Source organism: Balaenoptera borealis (assembly GCF_965194805.1).
Source record: "Balaenoptera borealis genome assembly, chromosome: 18".
NCBI lineage: Eukaryota > Metazoa > Chordata > Mammalia > Artiodactyla > Balaenopteridae > Balaenoptera > Balaenoptera borealis.
Window position 1 is genome coordinate 16582592 of NC_138877.1, and position 22507 is coordinate 16605098.

General features: G+C 41.3%; 2 protein-coding genes across 2 annotated transcripts in view; one reads left to right on the forward strand and one right to left on the reverse strand.

Annotated features, from left to right (window-relative positions):
• SLC25A15 (solute carrier family 25 member 15) overlaps positions 1–22507 on the forward strand; it is a 69955-nt gene that overhangs the window by 40803 nt on the left and 6645 nt on the right. The window lies entirely within an intron of this gene.
• TPTE2 (transmembrane phosphoinositide 3-phosphatase and tensin homolog 2) overlaps positions 1–22507 on the reverse strand; it is a 91736-nt gene that overhangs the window by 8978 nt on the left and 60251 nt on the right. Inside the window, exons 21-24 of the mRNA XM_082365456.1 lie at positions 21917–21978; positions 20148–20228; positions 16682–16787; positions 10415–10506 (exon numbers count right to left, since the gene is read on the reverse strand). Coding sequence (XP_082221582.1) covers positions 10415–10506; positions 16682–16787; positions 20148–20228; positions 21917–21978 — 341 coding nt within the window. The remainder of the gene's footprint in view (positions 1–10414; positions 10507–16681; positions 16788–20147; positions 20229–21916; positions 21979–22507) is intronic.

Genomic DNA, 22507 nt, shown 5'->3' on the forward strand with positions numbered 1-22507 from the left:
GAGAGGGAAAAACTTATAACCACAAGAATACTCTATCTGGCAAGGTTATTGTTCAGAATTGAAGGAGCAATAAAGTTTCCCTGACAAGCAGAATCTACAGGAGTTCACCACTGAACCAGTCGTACAAGAAATGTTAAAAGGACTTCTTTAAGCAAAAAAGAAAAGGCCATTACTAAAAATCAGAAAATATGTAAAAGGAAAAATCTCCCTAGTAAAAGCAAACGTATAGTAAAGGCAGTGGATCAAACACTTACAAAGGTTATATAAGGTTTAAAGAGAAAAGTTGTAAAATCAACTACAACTACAATAATTAGTAGGTATACAAAATCAAAAGATGTAAAATGTATCAAAAACATAAAACGTGGAGTGGGGGGAGTAAAAATGTAGTGTTTTTAGAATGATTTGAACTTAAGTAATCAACTTAAAATAGACTGCTATACACATAGGCTTCTATACACGAACCGTAAATTAACCACAAACCAAAAACCTAATATTGAGAAAAATTAGAAAAAGGAATTCAAACATAATGCTAAAGAAAGGCATCAAATTCCAAAAGAAGAGAGCAAGAGAAGAAGGAACATAGAAGAACTGCAAAAACAACCAGGAAATAATTAACAAAATGGTATTTAGTACAACCTATCAATTATCACTTTAAATGTAAATTCTTCAATCAAAAGACATAGGGTGACTGATGGATTAAAAAAAAAACAAGACCCATCTATATGCTGCCTACAAGAGATTCACTTCAGATCTAAAGACACACACAAACTGAAAGTGAAGGGATACAAAAAGATATTCCATGCAAATAGAAACAAAAATTTGGGGTAGCAATACTTATATTATACAAAATAGACTTTAAAACAAAGGCTGTAGGACAGCTACATGTAAAAGAACATTCTCTAACACCATGTACAAAAACTCAAAATGGATTAAAGACCTAAATGTAAGACTGGATACTATAAAACTCCTAGAGGAAAACATAGGCAGAACACTCTTTGATGTAAATTATAGCAATAATTCTTTGGATCTGTCTCCTAAATCAAAGGAAACAAAAGCAAAAATAAATAAATGGGACCTAATTAAGCGTATAAGCTTTTGCATAGCAATGGAAACCATTGACAAAATGAAGAGACAACCTACTGAATGGGGAAAAATATTTGTAAATGACATGACTGATAAGGGGTTAATATCCAAAATATATAAGCAGCTCCTACAACTCAACATTTAAAAAAAAAAAAAAAGGCAATTAAAAAATGGGCAGGGGCTTCCCTGGTGGCGCAGTGGTTGAGAATCTGCCTGCCAATGCAGGGGACACGGGTTCGAGCCCTGGTCTGGGAAGATCCCACATGCCGCGGAGCAACTAGGCCCGTGAGCCACAACTACTGAGCCTGCGCGTCTGGAGCCTGTGCTCCGCAACAAGAGAGGCCGCGATAGTGAGAGGCCCGCGCACCGCGATGAAGAGTGACCCCCGCTTGCCACAACTAGAGGAAGCCCTCGCACAGAAGCGAAAACCCAACACAGCCAAAATTAATAAATAAATAAAAATTTTTTAAAAAATGGGCAGAAGACCTGAATAGAGAGTTTTCCAGAGAGCACGTGCAGATGGCCAACAGGCATGTGAAAAGATGCTTAACACTGTTAATCATCAGATAAATGCAAATTAAAACCACAATGAGATATCACCTCAAACCTGTCAGAATGGCTATCATCAAAAAGAAGACAAGCCTCTTCAATAAGTGGTGCTGGGAAAACTGGACAGCTACATATAAAAGAATGAAATTAGAACACTACCTAACACCATACACAAAAATAAACTCCAAATGGATTAAAGACTTAAATGTAAGACCAGACACTATAAACTCTTAGAGGAAAACATAGGAAAAACACTCTTTGACATAAACCACAGCAAGATCTTTTTTGACCCATCTCTTAGAGTAACGGAAATAAAAACAAAAATAAACAAATGGGACTTAAACTTAAAAGCTTTTGCACAGCAAAGGAAACCATAAACAAGATGAAAAGACAACCCTCAGAATGGGAGAAAATATTTGCAAATGAAACAACGGACAAAGGATTAATCTCCAAAATATACAAACAGCTCAAGGAGCTCAATATCAAAAAAACAAACAATCCAGTTAAAAAATGGGTGGATGACCTAAATAGACATTTCACAAGAAGGACATACAGATAGCCAAGAGGCATATGAAAAGATGCTCAACATCACTAATCATTAGAGAGATGCAAATCAAAACTACAATTAGGTATCACCTCCTGCCAGTCAGAATGGCCATTATCAAAAAATCTAGAAACAATAAATGCTGGAAAGGGTGTCGTGAAAAGGGAACCCTCCTGCACTGTTGGTGGGAATGTAAATTGATACAACCACTATGGAAAACAGTATGGAGGTTCCTTAAAAAACTAAAAATAGAACTACCATATGACCCAGCTATCCCACTACTGGGCATATACCCTGAGAAAACCATAATTCAAAAAGAGACATGGGGGTTCCCTGGTGGCGCAGTGGTTAAGAATCCGCCTGCCAATGCAGGGGACATGGGTTCGAGCCCTGGTCCGGAAAGTTCCCACATGCCACGGAGCAACTAAGTTCGTGCTCCACAACTACTGAGCCTGTGCTCCAGAGCCCACGAGCCACAACTCCTGAAGCCCAGGCGCCTAGAGCCCATGCTCTGCAGCAAGAGAAGCCACTGCACAGAGAGCCCGTGCACCACAACGAAGAGTAGCCCCTGCTCACCACAACTAGAGAAAGCCCATGTGCAGCAACAAAGACCCAACACAGCCAAAAAAAAAAAAAAAAAAAAGACATGTACCACAATGTTCATTGCAGCACTATTTACAATAGCCAGGACATGGAACCAACCTAAATGTCCATCGACAGATGAATGGATAAAGAAGATGTGGCACATATATACAATGGAATATTACTCAGTCATAAACAGAAATGAAATTGAGTTATTTGTAGTGAGGTGGATGGACCTAGAGTCTGTCGTACAGAGTGAAGTAAGTCAGAAAGAGAAAAACAAATACCGTATGCTAACACATATATATGGAATCTAAAAAAAAATATATATGGTACTGATGAACCTAGTTGCAGGGCAGGAATAAAAAGGTAGACGTAGAAAATGGACTTGAGAACATGGGGTGGGAGGGCAAAGCTGGGGCGAAGTGAGAGTAGCATCGACATATATACACTACTGAATGTAAAATAGTTGGCCGGTGGGAAGGAGCAGCATAGCACAGGGAGATCGGCTCGGTACTTTGCGATGACCTAGAGGGGTGGGATAGGGAGGGTGGGAGGGAGGCTCAAGAGGGAGGGGATATGGGGACGTGTATGCATATGGCTGATTCGCTTTGTTGTGCAACAGAAACTAACACAGTATTGTGAAGCAATTATACTCCAATAAAGATTAAAAAGAAAAAAAAAAAAGACAACCAATGTTGGCAAGGATGTGGAGAAAAGGGACCCTTCATACACTGTTGGTGGGAAAGTAAATTGGTGCAGTGACTGTGGCAAACAGTATGGAGGCTTCTCAAAAAACCAAAAAATAGAACTATCATGTGACCAAGCAATCCACTCCTGGGTATGTATACAGAAAAAAAACCCACTAATTCAAAAAGATACATGCACTCCAATGTTTATAGCAGCATTATTTACAATTGCCAAGATATGGAAGCAACCTAAATGTCCATCAACAGATGAATGGATAAAGAAGATGTGGCATATGAGTAGTATTCCACTGTGTGATATATAAACATAAATTATATATATACACACACACACACACACACACACATATCACAGTGGAATACTACTCAGCCATAAAAAAGAACAATTTGCTATTTGCAACAACATGGATGGACTTTGAGGGTATTATGCTAAGTGAAATAAGTCAGAGTAAGACAAATACTGTATGGTATCCTTTATATGTGGAATATAAAAAATAAAACAAACTAGGGAATATAACAAAAGAAACAGACTCACAGATATAAAACACAAACTAGTGGTTCCCAGTGGGGAGATGGAAGGGGGGAGGGGCAAGATAGCGGTAGGGGACTAAGAGGTACAAATTATGTATAAAATAAATAAGCTACAAGGATATATTGTATAACACGGGGAATACAGCCAATATTTTATAATAACTGTGAATGTAGTATAACCTTTAAAAATTGTGAATCACTATGTTGTCCATCTGTAACTTATATAATATTGTCCATCAACTATAATTCAATTTTAACAATCCCCCCAAATAAAACCAATTTTTAAAAACAAAGGCTGTGGGAGTTTCCTGGTGGCACAGTGGTTAAGAATCTGCCTGCCAATGCAGGGGACACGGGTTCGAGCCCTGGTCTGGGAAGATCCCACATGCCGTGGAGCAGCTAAGCCCATGTGCCACAACTACTGAGCTTGCGCTCTAGAGCCCGCAAGCCACAACTACTGAGCCCACAAGCCACAACTACTGATCCCACGTGCCACAGCTACTGAAGCCCACGTGCCTAGAGCCTGTGCTCCACAACAAGAGAAGCCACCACAATGAGAAGCCCACACACACTGCAACGAAGAGTAGCCCCCACTCGCTGCAACTAGAGAAAACCCCGTGCACAGTAACGAAGACCCAATGCAGCCAAAAATAAATAAATAAAATAAATGTATTAAAAAAAGAAAAAACAAAGGCTGTAACAAGAGACCAAAAAAAAAAAAACATTACATAATGATAAAGGGTTCAATCCAACAAGAGTATATAACACTTGTAGATATTTATGCACTCAACATAGGCATACCTAAATAGGTAAAGCTAATATTAACACACATAAAAGAAACTGACAGTAATACAATAATAGTATGGACTTTAACACCCCACTTACAGCAATGAACAGATCATCCAGGCAGAAAATCAATAAGGAAACTGGCTTTAAATGACACGTTAGGCCAAATGAACTTAATAGATATATAAAAAACATTCTACCCCAAACAGCAGAATATACATTCTTTTTAAGTGTACATGGAACACTCTTCAGGATAGATCACATGTTAGGCCACAAAACAAGTCTAAATAAAGTTAAGATTAAAATCATACCAAGCATCTTTTCTGACCACAACAATACCAAACTTGAAATTGACTATAAGAAGAAAACCAGAAGAAAAAAAAAACACAAACAAGTGGAGACTAAACAACATGCTACTAAACAATCCAATGGGTCACTGAAGAAATCAAAGAGAAAATTTTTAAAATACCTTGAGGCAAATAAAAATGGAAACACAACATTCCAAAATCTCTGGGACACAGCAAAAGGAGTTCTAAAAAGCAAGTTCATAGCAATACAGACCAAACTCAAGAAACAAGTAAAATCTCAATCTAACCTTAGCACTAAAGGAAGTAGAAAAAGAACAAACAAAGTCCAAAGTTAGTAGAATGGAAAAAATCGTGAAGATCAGAACAGAAATAGAGATTTTTTAAACATAGAAAAGATCAATTAAACTAAGAACTGGTTCTTTGAAAAGATAAACAAAACTGACAAACCTTTATCCAGACTCATCAAGAAAAAAAAGGGAGAGGGCCCAAATGAATAAAATCAGAAATGAAAGAGAAGTTACAACTGATACCATAGAAATACAAAGGATCATATGAAACTACAGCAACAGATTGGAAAACTTAGGAGAAATAGATAAACTCCTAGAAACACACAATCTTCCAAAACAATCAGGAAGAAATAGAAAATCCAAATAGGTAGATTTCTAATAATGATATTGAATCAGTAATCAAAAAACTCCCAATAAACAAAAGTCCAGGACCAGAGAGGTTCACAGGTGAATTCTAACAAACATTTAAAGAAAAGTAAATACCTGTCCTTCATCAAAATATTCCAAACTCATTCCATGAGGCCAGCATTACCTTGATACCAAAACCAGACAAAGACACTGCAAAAAAAGAAAATTACAGGCCAATATCCTGGATGAACATAGATGCAAAAATCTTCAGTGAAACATTAACAAACCAAATTCAACAATACATTAAAAAAATCATACACCAGACCAAGTGGGATTTATTTTGGGGATGCAAAGATGGTTCAACATCTGCAAATGAAATTAATGTGATACACCATGTTAACAAAGGATAAAAATCATGATCCTCTCCATCGATGCAGAAAAAGCATTTGACAAAATTTAACACCCATTTATAATAAAAAAAAAAAAAAAAAACCTCCCAGCAAAGTGGGTATAGAGGGAACGTACCTCAACAAGATAAAAAGACCATATGTAATAAACCCACAGCTAATATCATACTCAGTGTTGAAAAGTTGAAAGCTTTTCCTTAAGATCAGGAACAAGACAAGGATGCCTACTCTTGCTGCTTTTATTCAACCAAGTATTAGAAGTCCTAGCCCCAGCAATTAGACAGTAAAAAGAAATAAAACACATCTAAATTGGAAAGGAAAAAGTAAAACTGTCACTATTTGCTGATGACATGGTACTATATATAGGAAATGCTAAAGACTCCACCAAAAAAACTATTCAAATAAATGAATTCAGTGAAGTTGCAGGATACAAAATTAATGTATAGAAATCTGTTGCATTTCAATACACTAATAATGAACTATCAGAAAGATAAATTAAGAAACTCCCATTTAAAATTGCATCAAAAAGAATAAAATACTTACGAATAAGTTTAACCAAGAAAGTGAAAGACCTGCACTCTGAAAACTATAATACATTGATGAAAGAGGTAAACGTGATACAATTAAATGGAAAGGTATACTGTGCTCATGGATTGGAAGAATTCATATTGTTAAAATGTCCATGCTACTACCCAAAGCAATATACAAATTCAATGTAATCCCTATCAAAATACCAATAGCATATTTCACAGAACTAGAATCCTAAAATTTGTGTGGAACCACAAAAGACCCCAAATAGCCAAAGTAATCTTTAAAAGAACAAAACTGGAGGTATCAGTTTTTCTGACTTCAAACTATATCACAGAGTTATAGTATTCAAAACAGTATGTTACTGGAACAAAAACAGATACATAGATCAATGGAACAGAATAGAGAGGCCAGAAATAAATCCACACACTTATGGTCAATTAATCTACAACAGAGAAAACAAGAATATACAAAGTGGAAAAGACAGTCTCTTCAATAAGCAATGTTGGAAAAACTGGACAGTTACATGCAAAAGAATGAATCTGGACCACTACCTTATACCATATATGACAATAAAGTTAAAATGGATTAAAAATTTGAATGTAAGATCTGAAACCATAAAACTTCTAGAAGAAAGCATAGGCAGTCAGCTCTTTGACTTTGATCTTAACGATACCTTTATGGATCCGTCTCCTCAGGCAAGGACAACAAAAGCAAAAATAAACAAGTGGGACTACATCAAACTAAAATGCTTTTGCACAGTGAAGGAATCCTGCAATAAAATGGAAAAATAATCTACTGAATGGGAGAAGATACTTGTAAATTATGTATCCAATAGAGGTTAATATCCAGAATATAAAAATAACTCATACAACTTAAAAAAGAAACATCAAAAAAAGAATCCAATTGAAAAATGGGCAGAGGACCTAGAACAGACATTTTTCTAAAGAAGACATACAGATGGCCAACAGGCACATGAAAAAATGCTCAACATTACTAATCATCAGGGAAATGCAATTCAAAACCAGAACATCACCTCATACCGGTCAGAATGACTATTATCAAAAGGACAAAAAATAACGTTGGTGAAGGTGTGGAAAAAAAGAAACCCTCTTTCACTGTTGGTGGGAATGTAAATTGGTGCAGCCACTATGGAAAAAAGTATGGAGGTTCCTCAAAAAATTAAAAATAGAACTACCACATGATTGAACAATTCCACTTCTGGGTATTTATCCAAAAAAAAAAAAATCAACAACAACACTAATTCGAAAAGATATATGCACCCCTATGTTCACTGTAGCATTATTTACAATAGCCAAGATATGGAAGCAACCTAAGTATCCATCAATAAAGAAAGTGTGAGGTATATATATATGCACATGTATGTATATATGAATATTATCCATAACAAGAATGAAATCTTTCATTTGTGACAACATGGATGGACTTAGAAGGTATTATGCTAAGTGAATTAAGTCAAAGAAAGACAAATACTGCATGATTTCACTTACATGTGGAATCTAAAAAACAAATGAACATAACAAAACAGAAGCAGACTCATAGATACAAAGAACAAACTGGTGGTTGGCAGGGGATAGGAGGATGGGTGAAATAGGTGAAGGGGATTAAGAGGCACAAACTTCCAGTTATAAAATAAATAAGTCATGGGGATGTAATATACAGAATAGGGAATATAGTCAATAACGTTGTAATAACTTTAAATGGTGACAAATGGTAACTAAACTTACGGTGATCATCTCACAATGTATATAAACGTCAAATCACTATGTTGTACACCTGAAACTAATATAATATTGTATGTCAATTATACTTCAATTTTTGAAAAAGAGGAGCTCTGTGAAGAGAATCCAGTTCAGACAGGGGACTGACAGGGCAGGGCTGGAGGAGGGGAAAGACCAGCAAAAACAGGAAGCAGAAATCAGAGTGCTGTGTTCCAGGGGCCACAGGGGACCCAGTCTACCTGGCATGGAGACAGCAGGCCGTGTTACTAATGCGAATAAGCTCAGGTATGATAGGGCTATATCTTGAGAATTCAAGACCCAGGAAAATAAGAAGGAAGTTGTTGAAGATTATAGTGGAGCATTTCCTAGGTGATAAAGTTGGCCTGGTAATTATCACATCTAACATTTATTTAGTGATGTATATAACTCACAAAGCAACTTCACATATATTATCTAATTCAATCCTCACAACACTTGAGATGTAACCTTTATTTTACAGATAAGAATATTGAGCCAAAAGGACTTCCCTGGCAGTCCAGTAGTTAAGACTCCACGCTTCCTCTGCAGGGGGCACGGGTTCAATCCCTGGTTGGGAAACTAAGATCCCGCATGCCTCACAGCCAGAAAAAAAAAGAATATTGAGCCAGAGATATTAACTAGCTTTGACCGTGGGTACACAGTGTGTCTTCTGGTCTAGCTACAGCTTTTTACAGTGAGAGCAGTATTTCAGGATGCATATTGCAGGACCCTATATACTGCCCTGTATAAGGAGACAGAAAAGGTAAGGAGACCATTGTAGAAGTCTAGGCATGAGCAAATGAGGTCCTGGACCAGGTAGTGGCAATGGGAACAGACAGGAAGGGAGCGAGTGAAGAGAGATTCCAGTGCTATCATCAGCAGGAATTGGTGACTCACTGGATTTAGGGGGCCACGGGCAAAGAGAGAATCAAAGATGACACCAAATTTGAAAGCCTGAGTAAGAGAATGCTGGTGCCATTTGCAGAAGCAGATGAAAAGTTCATTGGATAAAATTGGATTGACAACTGTGTTTGAATTGCTGGGGTAAAAGGAATGCCCACATTGCAGCTCCTGCGTCTACCACGTGTATGGGGCTCATAAATAATGTGTCAAGTGAGTGAAAGAAGATATTATAGTTTAAAGTAGGGGAATGGATGTGCAGAACCAAGAATAGAGTATGTGTGGAGATAAGAACAGAAAGCCAGGGATGAGGCCTGGGGGGAGTGCCCCCTCCCGGGGGTCAGGGGAGTAAAGAGGAGGAGGAGGGGTAATAGGAGAACTAGAGACCAAAGCCGGAGAAAGAATCTTAAAAGTTTGTATTTCTTACACCCATGAAGGAAGCTTTCCTGTTGCTCCAGGAAAGGTTTGTAGTGTTAACCATTTCTTCAGCATTTAAGAAAACTGACTATTTGGTCCCAAAGAGATTCCTCCCCAATCCATACACCCCTGCATTGTCTCTCACAGTGCAGTCCCACAGGATATCTGAGTTAGAATCACCTGAGACATTGCGAAGTCTAGAGATTCCTGGGCCCCTTTCCAGATTTCCTGAGTCACACTTTGGGGGTATAACTTAGGAATCTGCATCTTTACCGGTCTCTAGGTGATTTTCATGCACATTAAAATTTCCGAATCAGTGCCATGTAATAAAAATGACCAAGAAGAAGAGAATATGGCTAAAAGTGACCAGATACATGAATTTAAAACTCTGATAGATTCCTGGGAACATGCTTGGCATCTGTGGAAAAGTGAAAGGCAAGGCACCACTCTGAACTGAAAATATATTCTGGAAAACTATTTCCCCTGGAAACTATTTTGAACAAATAAATTTAACTCTTGACTCAAATCCAAACCCAGGGACACCAAGTTGGATGGCAAGCAGAAAGCAACACAGCCTCTCCCTGTGGTGAGTGATGGTGTGGGGAGGGCAACATGCTGATATGACACTGAGATTTAAAACAAACACTAGAATTTTCAGTTTCCATGCTTTCTCTTACCCCACAGTTTTTGGAAGCAGAACAGAAAAAGACAGGCTTTCGTTGCATTATTATTTGTACTTTTAGATCATTTCCATTGCCTTTTCCAACACCTGAATGAAATTAAAAAGTTAGGCTGGTTAGAGCAAAGATCAAAATGTCTCACCAATTAACAATACGGATTAAAAAGAGAAAAAATTATCCCAGCTAACAATGTGTCAATATTGAATCATTTGGCTCTTGCATGGATTTTGTCTTTGAGAGGCAAGGCTTCAAGTTCAGTTCTGTCCCCTAAAGCAGAATTTATAAGGCTGGAGAAAAAAACAAAAAAGACATTGTTCAGCTTCTAAGATTTAGAATCTCATCACTTCACCTTCATAGAAAAAAAAAAAAAATTAGGGAAGGGGACGTGCAACCTTTCTTGTTGATGTGTTGCTTTCTTCAGGCTTCTAATTGTGATGTTTCTTAATAATAAATAGTCTAAATTCCTCTTGCCCTAGTTTAAATCCAGTTTATGGAAAATACAGGAGAGCTGTATCCAAACATTCCTGCTATGTTCAGCATATATTTACAAACAAATGATTTCTTCCCCCTTTTTTTTTTTCAATTTAATTGACCCACTTACTTCAGCATTTCATCAAAGGGCTGGTTTCTCAAGCCTCCAATTAATTTTTCCGGCTTTCCTTTCCACCCTGCATGTTTCACTTAAATATGCACAGAACTAAAGGTACAGAACTAAAACAAATACTCTAATAAAGTCATATATCCATCATTCTTAATTGTTATATTAAGTTTGTTTTGTGTTCATTTAATTTTGTTCTCACTAACACAATTTGTCATGAGGAATCATGGTTTCTTTGCCTCAGTTCCCTCTGTCCCATCCACCTACAGAACTTCCTTCTACTGATGTCAACCAGAAGTCAGTGAAATGTAGAGCTAAACGAAGTCAAACACTTACCACATGACAGGAAAAGGGCATTGCTTTATGAGCTTAAATTAATTCCCACACAATTTAAAATTTTTAAAAATAATTTAAGTATATTTGCATGATTTAAAAATAAAAGGGGGCTTCCCTGGTGGCGCAGTGGTTGAGAGTCTGCCTGCCAATGCAGGGGACACGGGTTCGAGCCCTGGTCTGGGAAGATCCCACATGCCGCGGAGCAACTAGGCCCGTGAGCCACAGCTACTGAGCCTGCGCATCTGGAGCCTGTGCTCCGCAACAAGAGAGGCCACGATAGTGAGAGGCCCATGCACCGTGATGAAGAGTGGCCCCCGCTTGCCGCAACTAGAGAAAGCCCTCGCACAGAAATGAGGACCCAACACAGCCGTAAAATAAATAAATAAATAAATAAATAAATTAAATAAAAAATCTTTTAAAAAAAATAAATAAAAGGTATAAAAGGCATGAAGTGAAAAGTCTCCATTTTCCTTATCTCCCACCTGTTTAGTTCTCCAGCCCCAAACAGATAACCCCTATTACTAGTTTCTAGTTCTTTATGCATGTATAGTCAAATATGAATATATATTCTCCCAGAGGTTTTATATATGTATATACACATGAACAAATATATTCTCCTTCTGTTTTACAGAAATTGTTGCATGCCATAGCACTGTCCTGTACATGCATTTTTTAACACGTCAAAAATGTTAACTTATTACTAAGGAACCAGTAAAATGCTACAGCTGTTTCAAAGTACTGCACATTTATGGGCAGATAAGGAATGATGAAATGAATTTACACATAAATACAAAACAGGTCAATAATCAGTTGCATTCTGCTAGACACAGCTAATTTGCATTTTTATGTACAAAAATTATTTGCATTATTATCAGTTTTCTACAACTTAGAGTTGTAAAATAGCTTAAAGACCATGAGAGGTGAAGGTAACCCTGGAGGTGGGCCTAGAGAAGATACTGCCCATTTCAGAATCTATCACACTTTTTCCTGACAGTCTGTTGTGATCATAATCTCAAAGGAAGATTATTCTTTAGGGGTTTTTTTTTTTTTTCTTTGCTGTTCTTTCATTTGCAACATACTCCTTTGTCTTCTCATTTTGTTGACCTTTCTCTGTCTCTGTGAAGTTAAGTGGATCAGTCACCCATCCCAGTCGTGAAGGCGTGCCCTTGTGCAGGACTATGCGCTCCGCGTATGCTCAGCGGCGTTGGTGGGAGAAGTGAGCACAGGTCCCATCTGCCCCTGGGGTGCGGTGGCAGCCGCCACCCTGGTGGGAAGCGGGGCTGGAGATGGAGGGGCTAGAGCCGGAGCCAGGTGCGACCCTGTGTGTGAGAGAGACGGCAGTCTCCACCTGGGTTTGGGATGCAGCAGGGGCTCAAGGGTTTGGGGCTGCACTTCTGTGCTGGTTTTACATTTTCCCCGCTGCGCACCCTTGGTTAGAGGCTGGGTCAGGGCCGGAGGGGTTGGTGCCTCACTACCGAGCTGCTTTCTTTCCTGCTGGCAATGTCAGCCCCTGCCCTGGCGTAGTTTCACTCCTCCTACATGTGGGCAGTGACCGAGCACCGGCCAAGGCTGCTTTCCCCCTGGTCAGAGTTCTCAGGCTGCCAGGACGGGGGTATAAGCAACCGCTCTCTGAGTGAGGTCTCAGTGTTTCACAGCCTCCCATGAGCCCCACTGGCTTTCAACGCAGCTAAGGGGACTCATCCTTCTGGTGTCAGACCCCAGGGCTGGAGTGCCAAACGTGTGGCTCAAACCCCTTGCTCCCCAGGGAGGCTCCCCAAGCCCGCGACACCCCCCTCCACGTCTCTGTCCCCCACCAAGGGTGCAGGTCTCGACCAGATCACTTCTCCTCCCTTCCTACCAGCCTCCATGTGGATTTTTCTTTACAGCCTCGGCCGTAGAAGGGCCTTTCCGCCAGCCTCCAGGTAGCTCCACAAGTAGTTGTATTTTTGATGTGTTCGTGGGGGGAGGTAAGCTCAGCGTTCTCCTACTCCACCACCTTGATCTCCCTCAAAGGGGATAATTCTTATTCCAAAAGAAGGCTGCTGTCATTGGGTTTGGCCTGCTTATTTACGTGGGTGCAGCAAGAATTTTAGCGTACCAGGCAGGCCTTCGTAAGTTGGTTCTGCCAGCCGAGGCCCACACCGTAAGAACAGCTGCAAAGGGCACAACTTTCTGCCTGGAAGCCTTTATGAGGGATCTCAAATTAGACTTTTAAAATCCTCTGTTTTATGTTAGCCTGAGACGAGGAAATCAAACCCATAAAACTCTCCACCAGTTTTCACCTGCAGTACTTATAAATTTGTGTTAGTTCCTCTGTTCTCTAGATCTGCACTTTACAGTTTTAACTAAACAATATCTCCACAGAGGTTAAGTAAAATTCAAAATATGAAGAGAGAAGTCACAGTCTTAGGATATGATATCAGACTGGGACAATATATGAAATGCTAGAACTTATTAAGACCATTTTTAAGCTTAGAAGTTTGAGAAACTATTCCTGTTCTCATCGTTCATGTTAGAGAAATGCATCAAAACTCCCTCAGACTAAATGCCTATTTGCCTGTTTGGAATAGTTTAATACAGAGGTTTGTATAGATACTGTTATAGGGTTACCTCGGAGATACTGTGGGTTCAGTTCCATGCCACTGCAATACAGCGAATATCGCAATAAAGTGAGTCACACGAACTTTTTTGGTTTCCCAGTGCATATAAAAAGTTATGTTTACACTATACTGTAGTCTATTTAGTGTGCAATAGCATTATGTCTAAAAAAACAATGTACATACCTTCATTAAAAAATACTTGATTGGGACTTCCCTGGTGGTGCAGTGGTTAAGAATCCACCTGCCAGTGCAGGGGACATGAGTTCGACCCCTGGCCCAGGAAGATCCCACATGCCACGGAGCAACTAAGCCCATGCGCCGCAACTACTGAGCCTGCGCACCTAGAGCCCGTGAGCCACAACTACTGAGCCCACGTGCCACAACTACTGAGCCTGCGCACCTAGAGCCCGTGCTCCGCAACAAGAGAAGCCACTGCAATAAGAAGCCCGCGCACCGCAACAAAGAGTAGCAACTAGAGAAAGCCTGCGAGCAGCAACGAAAACCCAATGCAGCCAATAAATAGATACATAAAATTCTAACACAAACCATTAAATAAAAAAACTTGATTGCCACATTGCTAAAAAAAAAATTGCTCACCATCCTCTGACAACACAGAATTGTCACAAACCTTTAATTTTTTGAACAAGTGCAACATCTGTGAAGTGCAATAAAGCAAAGAGCAATAAAACGAGGGATGCCTGGATTCCCACTGTTAACCAAGAGGACCCTGAGGGAGAGGATACACTCAGGTACGAAACAGGCTCTCACGCCACCAACTTGGTTTTAGAGCTGAGTTTCAATTTCCTAGAGAAAGACACTGCTCCGACAGCCACCTGGGTTGCCTCTCACACCGCACTTCCTGCAGGAAAGGATGGTGAGCAAGGCACTGCTGTCATTTCCCACCAGCTGCCGGACAAGCCTGGCTCTGCCCCGGGGCTGTCTGAAGGCAGGTGGTGTTCTGAGCAAGGCTCCACTCCAGCCCCGTCCCTCATACGTGACACACGCACATCACAGTGAGAATGGACCTCACAGAGAACTCTGCAGCCCACAAAGCCTCCGCACAAACAGTTGCTCCTTTATACACACAGGCAGCCTCCTGCTGGGATGGGCTGTGTTTCCAGGGTCTGCCTGCACAGCGCTTGTTTGGAAATCTAGACCAAAATCTCCCACAGAAACCATGCTGCTGGGCTGAAGTTCGTTTCCAGAAGCCAGAAACCCATGCAATCTGCTCGTGGTAACTTTCACAATTCCTCACCCCTGCCAAGAAGTGGCGGCCATGCGGGCGTGTGGAGAAGAAGGGAGAAATATGTAAATAATTTGGAAAAAGCATTTTATATTTTAACTAACAATTGTAATTTTTTTTTTGACTCTGCAGTGGTTCATACATTCTAAAGGGTTCTCTTATTTCTGAATAATTGGACGAAGCGTTAAAAAATACACGTCTAGATCTTATTTTGTGTGACTCCCCAGAGGGCTAAAAACAACGGGCTGCCTGGGTGGACACCAGCGCCCTCGCCCCGCAGCCGGGCCCGGGAGAGGCCCGGCACTCAGCGCCGCCTCGTGCTGCACCAGCTGGCTGCTGCTTTAGGGGGTCAGAAGCTGCACCTCCTGCTGCACCTCTGGCGGTGAGTGAGGCCCCATCCCCTCCACACTGAGGGGTCCCTGTTTCTACCTCCCTGAGGGTGAGCTGTACAGGGAAGCTAGGCGGGTGACAGAGAAATAAAGACATGGCCTTGAGGCCCATTCCTCTCCCCTCCTTCCTTTTCTTTCAAGTCCCAGAGGTGGACGATCTGACCAATATCTCTGCCTCTCGGGGCGGTGGCAGGTCCCCTCTCTCTCCTTACACTCCTGAAGCAGGCATCGTCAGCTCTTTTGAAGTTTATAAGGACTTTTACTCTTGGTAAGAACTGGTAACAGCCAGGGGCCTGAGAGAGCCCCCCCCAGAGGCCAGGTTTCTCCCACCCCTTTTTTGTGTTCGTGTAGGTTCAGGCAGGGAAGACCTAAGTGCTGTTCCCCTAGGAAGCTGTCCAACACTGTGGTCAGCTGTTCACCTGTGTACCTTTCCTCTCCTCTGCTTACACTCAGGGGCTCCTGAAGGGCAAAGAAACACGAGCAGGGGGCCTGGCCCAAAGCAGTTCTCAGCAGTCATTTGCAAAAAGAATTTGTGGCAACAAAATTCATTTGCTGTTCCAGTATTTAAGACATCCTGATGGAGTTGCTGGGGGAGAGGGGGCTATGGGGGAGGAGGGCGGGGAAAGGGAGAGACCAGGGGATAAGAAAAAAGAAAAAGGTTTCTGAGAGGAGTAGGAGAGAAAATGATACAGGGATGCATCTCCCAAGACAAACCCTGAACCAGAGATGGGCGTGAGAAAGAAGTGGTCTCCAGGTCTCATGGGACCTTCCTCCCTTTAATCTCAGAGGTTCTACTCTGAAAAGGACACCCTGGGCTGAGGCCAGAGCAGCAATGAGAACAGGAGAAAGGGAAGGGGGGATGGAGCCCCCCAAATTGGTGATGGGAAAGGAAAGTAGAGGACACCTAAGCAGTGGTAATGTGGCCACAGCAGCGCTGGGCTGATGGGCAATTCCAGGGGGAGGGGTTTATACCTGAGGCTACACAAAAAGACAGCTATGCGTTGGGACTGTCTCTGTATATAACCATGAGAAAACCCTCCCGAATAGTAAGAACATTGGCCCTCCCGCCAATTCTCCAATTATACATAAAGCACTTACCATGAATTGAATAAATAACGATATTTTTAATCGTGAGTTTTTTCATTGGAGGAAGAGTCAAGTTGTAGGTATTTTTCACCATTGCAAAATATCCAACAAATCTGTTCTGCAAAACAACAGAAGTCTCGATTTAAGTGGAGGTAAAGTCCTGATTTTTTTAAGGAAAATAATAGATGAAGGAAACATTGATCGGGTGCCATTATGTAACTAGGCATTTGTTGCCTCATGACTAAATATCTACCTTAGAAAAAAATACTGAATGAAGAGCAACAGGGAAGGAACAGGAAAGGAGCCAGGTGTTGCTTAGGGGCTGCTGGGACTGAGAGAGTGACTAACCAGAGCCAACAGAACAGCTAGGACAACATCCCAGCAAGATGCCATCAACTGCAAATGTGGGAGAGGCGGGTCTGGGGTAGAAGCTTCATTGTGGCTGAGTTAAAGGAAGGTCTGTGCTTTGGGGAGGAGTAGCCTCCTTGGCATGAGAGCAGGGAAGAGGTAAAAGCTCAGGGGGAGCGCTCCATAGGCCAGCAGCACATTCACATCCTTCTCCAGTCCCAGCCAGTGAGCATCTCTCCACTGCCCATGTCCCCAGCGCCATTTCTGCAAGGAAGCCTGGGGATTCTCTTAGCCTAGTCCCATCTCCTGTGGCAAGCCGTTCACAAGGGCTCTCCTTTCTTCTAGAAGTTAAGAAGAGTTCTGGTACAGAATCAACCAGACTGAAAAGTTCATAGACTCTTCCCCACCCGTTGGGAAGTGTTAATAAAATTAACCACCATCCTCTGCATTGGAAAGGACCAGTCAAGCTCTTAACTCCGGGGTGGATGAAATGTATGGAGTGCACTGAATGGCCACACTGCAGGGGCAGGAGGGGATGGTGTCTGAGAATTACTGCCGCACACAGGGAACTCTGTCCTGGGGCCTCGCCAACACAGCCCTCAAGCCTGAGGCCGGGTCCCTGCACTGCTAGCCCAGTGAGTCAGAAGAGACTCAGCTGCAGCTTAGGGTGTGCCAGTCCTGGAGTAAGTTAGAGACACTGCACAGGACTGCAGAGGAAATGGGGAAGGGAAGATGTGCCTGAAGGAGCTACCTCTACCGTCCCCTTGGCTCCTGCCACCAGATCCTTGACCTTCCACTGAAGGCTTGTAACCTACCACGGCCCTGTAGCTGGTTTTGCTCTCACTCTTCTTTCCCCTACAGCCCAAAACAACAGGCGCATGTAGCAGAAGTTAATAAAACCAACATATATTTAGTAAGCACTCACTACAGACAAAGGAGATACTATATGAGGCATTTCGGGCTGCCAGGGTGGAAAGATGGGCAAGACATGGGCCTGCAAAAAAGGTAGAGAAGACACAACTTCGAATAGCTGGAAAATAATATAAAGCAACTTAGTCCCTAAAAGGAACACAAAGGGCTATAAGAACTCCTGAAAAAGCAGGAGACTACTTCAGGCTGGGAGGGCAAAGGGACTCCAGGACAAGGGGCCCTCGTGAGCACGTGGGTGTAAAGTATAAGCAGGCTGGGAAACGGCAAACAATCCAAACGCGTTAGAGCATGTGAATGCACATAGTGGAAGAAGCGGTTGGAAAAATCAAATCTAGATTGGGAGTGCCAGGTTAAAACATATTTGTTGCCATTGGCAGTCAGAGGCCATTATGGATTTTGAGCATGCAATGGCATGATTCGAGCTGGGCTTCAGTAAGTTGATGTATTACTTATAGCCTATGGCTATCTTTTTTTTTTTTTCTTGTGTTGCTTGAGTTTGGCAGAAAAGTAAGAATGGATAAGGCTGAGCTCTTTGATCCCAAATGAAATGTCTAGAGCCAGCAGGTACAGTGTTCTGCTAACTAGGCCAAGGGTATCAGCTTTCATCACTTCACTCAAAGAAAACTTCCTTCATGGCCACATCCACATTTACTTAAGAATTCCCAACCATCTCTCACTTGGGTTTGAGGGGCCGTATAGAAAAGGCAATCCAGATGAGAAGCTGTACACAGGATGGGAAATAATAGGCTTTGGAGTCTGAAAGATCTGGATTTGAGTTCTTAGTTCAAAAAGTTAGTTTCCTTGAACCTCGATTTCCCAGTCTATAAAATGGGAATCATAATGGTGCCCACTCATTGCGTTATTGAGAATATTATATTAGATAATGAATGTAAAACCCTTAGCAGGATTCAACAAAGCCTAGAATGTTGTAAACTCTATAGGATAAACGCCCTGGTTTCTGCAATAAACAATTTACAAGGGAAAAAAAAGAGAGGTGGGAAACCTATAAACTAAAAGAGACTTAAGGAGACACAGCAGCCAAATGAAATGTGTGCCCTTGTTTGGATCCCGATTAAAACAAACTAAGTTTTAAAAGATTTTAAGATAATTATGGAAATTTAAACGAGGACTAGACATTTGATACTATTAAGGTATAATATTGTTAGATATGTCAATGGTTTTAAAGTTTTTGTTTTTTTTTTTTAGAGTCTTTATGTTAGATGTCATACTAAAATGCTTAGGGGATAAGATGATCTGATGTCTGGGATTTCCTTCAAAATAATCCAAGTTTAGTGTGAAAGTGCAGCGTGTGTGTGTGTGTGTGTGTGTGTGTGTGTGTGTGTGTGTAGAGTGGGGAGGAATGAATGGTTGGCCACGTGAGGAAACGATTGCTGAAGCAGTGTGATGAATATAAGGGGATTTATTGTATGACTGTCTTGACTGTTTATGAAAAAGTCCATGATAAAACGTTTTAAAAGGAAAAAAAAATAAGGTAATAACATATGGGTCGCATGGGTTGTCTGAGTATTAAATGAGACAATATATGTAAAAGTACAATAGTGTCTAGTATAAAATAGGTTTTTGAAAAATGTTACTTTTCCATTTCCTTTCTCTTTTGAAGCGCAGCCCCCCTCCCACCGACTCTGTCTGTCTCTGTCTTTTTCTGTCACTGTCTGTCTCTCTCCCTTACACATGTGCACACACACACACACAATGTTCTACAAGGGCTGAATTGCCCTAATAGGGGTTTGTGAAAGACTCAGTTCCTCTTTACATGGAAATAAAAGGCTAGTGACTTCAGATAATCTTCAGGGGTCTGAAACCTTAGGAATTGGACCTTCCTACTTTGGGAAGGGAATCAACTCCTGAACTCTGTAAACAATAACCAATTAAAATGGGAAGCAGGGTGCTCTGGGGAGAACTCAGTGCTTGCAAAGCCAAGCAACACCTGAGGCAGGGCTCCTGGCCTCTGGAAGGGATCAAGGCCTGTCACGGGGCACCCAAGGAGAAGATCACCCAAGGAGAAGATCACCCAAGGAGAAAATCACCCAAGGAGAAGATCACCCAAGGAGAAGATCACCCAAGGAGAAGATGACCTAAGGAATCACCCAAGGAAGAGAGTCTAAAATGAAACCAGGTAATAGATGCCAATCTTAACCTAATTATCCAGAGTGACCCCTTTTAAAGAAAGAACACTTACCTGAGAAGGAGTTTCTATTCCCTGAAATTTACTGCTGGTGGATTTATCTGTTCGCCGTTCTCCAAAATAATAAAGGCTGTCCTATAAAACAGGGGACAGTCCAATCATGGGTCATATGCACGTCCTTTCCTGTATAAGGCATTCTGAAGTTTCTAAGGGCACATGATTTCCTTAAGTCAGCGGTCTTTGGGCAGAGGCTATACCCAAAATAACAGAATTAACAAAGCCACATCAAGGCCTATCACTCAAAGATTCACAAAGACAGGCAATTTTAGAGCTGGAAGAATTTAGAGATAATCTGGTCCTTCTTCCTATCTTTCTATTTTACAAATGGAGAAGATGAGGACCAAAAGAAAACCAAGTGACCTGCCGTGGAGATGCATGCAGCCAGTCAGAGACAGCACAGGCCTGAGCACCGGCCTCTGGCTCTGTCTAGGGCTCCAGACCAACAGCTTTCAAACTCTGTATTTATTTATTTACTTATTTTGGCCACACCACGCAGCTTATGAGATCTTAGTTCCCTGACCAGGGACTCAACCCTCGGCAGTGAAAGCGTGGAGTCCTAACCACTGGACCTCCAGAGAAGTCCCTCAAACTTTTTATTTTTAAAGCTACAATCCACATTCATAAACCTGGGAGATACACACACACACATACACACGCACTCTCTCTCTCACACACACACAGAACTGAAACAAAAGTTTCACAAACAATACTTACCTTTTGATATTTCCTATTCAAATCGATTCCATTTTATTTAAAAAATGCGAGTGACAACCCAATAAGTTGATTTCACAACTCACTGATAAACTGTGATGCACAGTGTGAAAAACACTGTCCTAGAGCATCCATTTTCCTAACCTGTGTGTCTCAAATTTGAAATAAAGAAGACGGTGGGATCAGGGTGCTGGGCCCCGATCATAACCCCCAGCTTCTCTTATCTGGGCTGCAGGCTGAGAGAGAAGCAGAGCTGCTGGGAGCGTGCCCTGTAAGAGGTGACTTTTCAGCAAGATCATGGCAGGAAAAGAGTGGGAACCCTGCTTTAGACATAGCAACAGCCCATCCTGTCTTCTCAGAAATTTCCAGAGGGCACAGGCCCCACAGATGTGCAAAGATAATAACATCCAGGAGAGACTTTGTTCTGAGTTGGAAAACGATGCCTTTTACCTACCTAGCACTTGCAAGGATGTTCAAGGTCCTTTAGAAAATTTCCCTAACCCATCTTCTTATTATTCTCGTGAGAAAGGAGGAAGGCCTGGAGCTGGTGGGATTATGTCAGAGCAGTTCTGGGTCTGGAGGAGGCAAGTCAAGCTTCTGTATTGCTGAGGGTTTTTTGCACTTTCACAACTTGACCTTACTCATTTCACATTAATCTGGACTCTATTGTGTCCTGTCTTTATTTAAAATATTCATATTGTATCCACGATGGATTTTTTGGCATTAACTTAGATTTTTTAAATGCTGCACTAGAATATTATTTATCTTAATTACTGAGATTTTTGGCATTCCCTTAAATTTCGTGTCCAAGGTGAGCGTCTCACTGACCTCACTCTCATCCCGTCCCAAAGAAAGAGGCCCTGAGGTCAGTTACTAACTAGTGCCAGTTAAATGAGAAAGTATCCAAACCAGGCTTTCTAATAATCACCTCTCCAATCACAATTCCATTAAGTACCATGACTCAGGAATCATGTTAACATCCCACCAGTGGGGTTTCAGAGCTAGCAAATTCAATCAGCCTAAGACAGCGTTGGTAGGAGCATCTTTCATACCTCTGCAGTTGCAAATATTTCACTGGCAAGAAGGTAGGCACAGATCATGGTTCCAGTTCTTCCTAGAAAAGAAGTTAGTTCATGAACCATTGCTCATGGCAGCACTTGGTATAAATCTACTCTCAGAAGTATTTAGAGTTCATTTTGGATTGATTTTCTTCCACTCTGAAAGTGCTGGTTCAAAATATTTCAATTCAGAGATAGACAAAGCCCTTACACTGCTTGCTCTGAGGTTCTACCTGGAGTTCTGTGCTAATTGTGTGCATGAATGTGCACGTGTATGTTGTTCTTGAATCATGACCCCTGGAGACTGCAGTAACAGGCAGAGGCAATGAGCTCTGCTCTAGGACTCTAAATCTAAAGAGATGCCTACCAATTAAGAGCTAATTACACACCCTGTTTTTCTACTAATGTAAATAAAAGAAACTATAAAAGATAAAATGTGGACAGAACCCAAAACACCACCTAGCATTTGCCATACCTATTATTCCTTCCATTTTAGTTAGAGTTTTTTGGGTGTTACAAGACATATATTAAAGTAGAAAGAACAGAATAATGAGCCCCCATATACCTATTCCCCAGATTCGATAA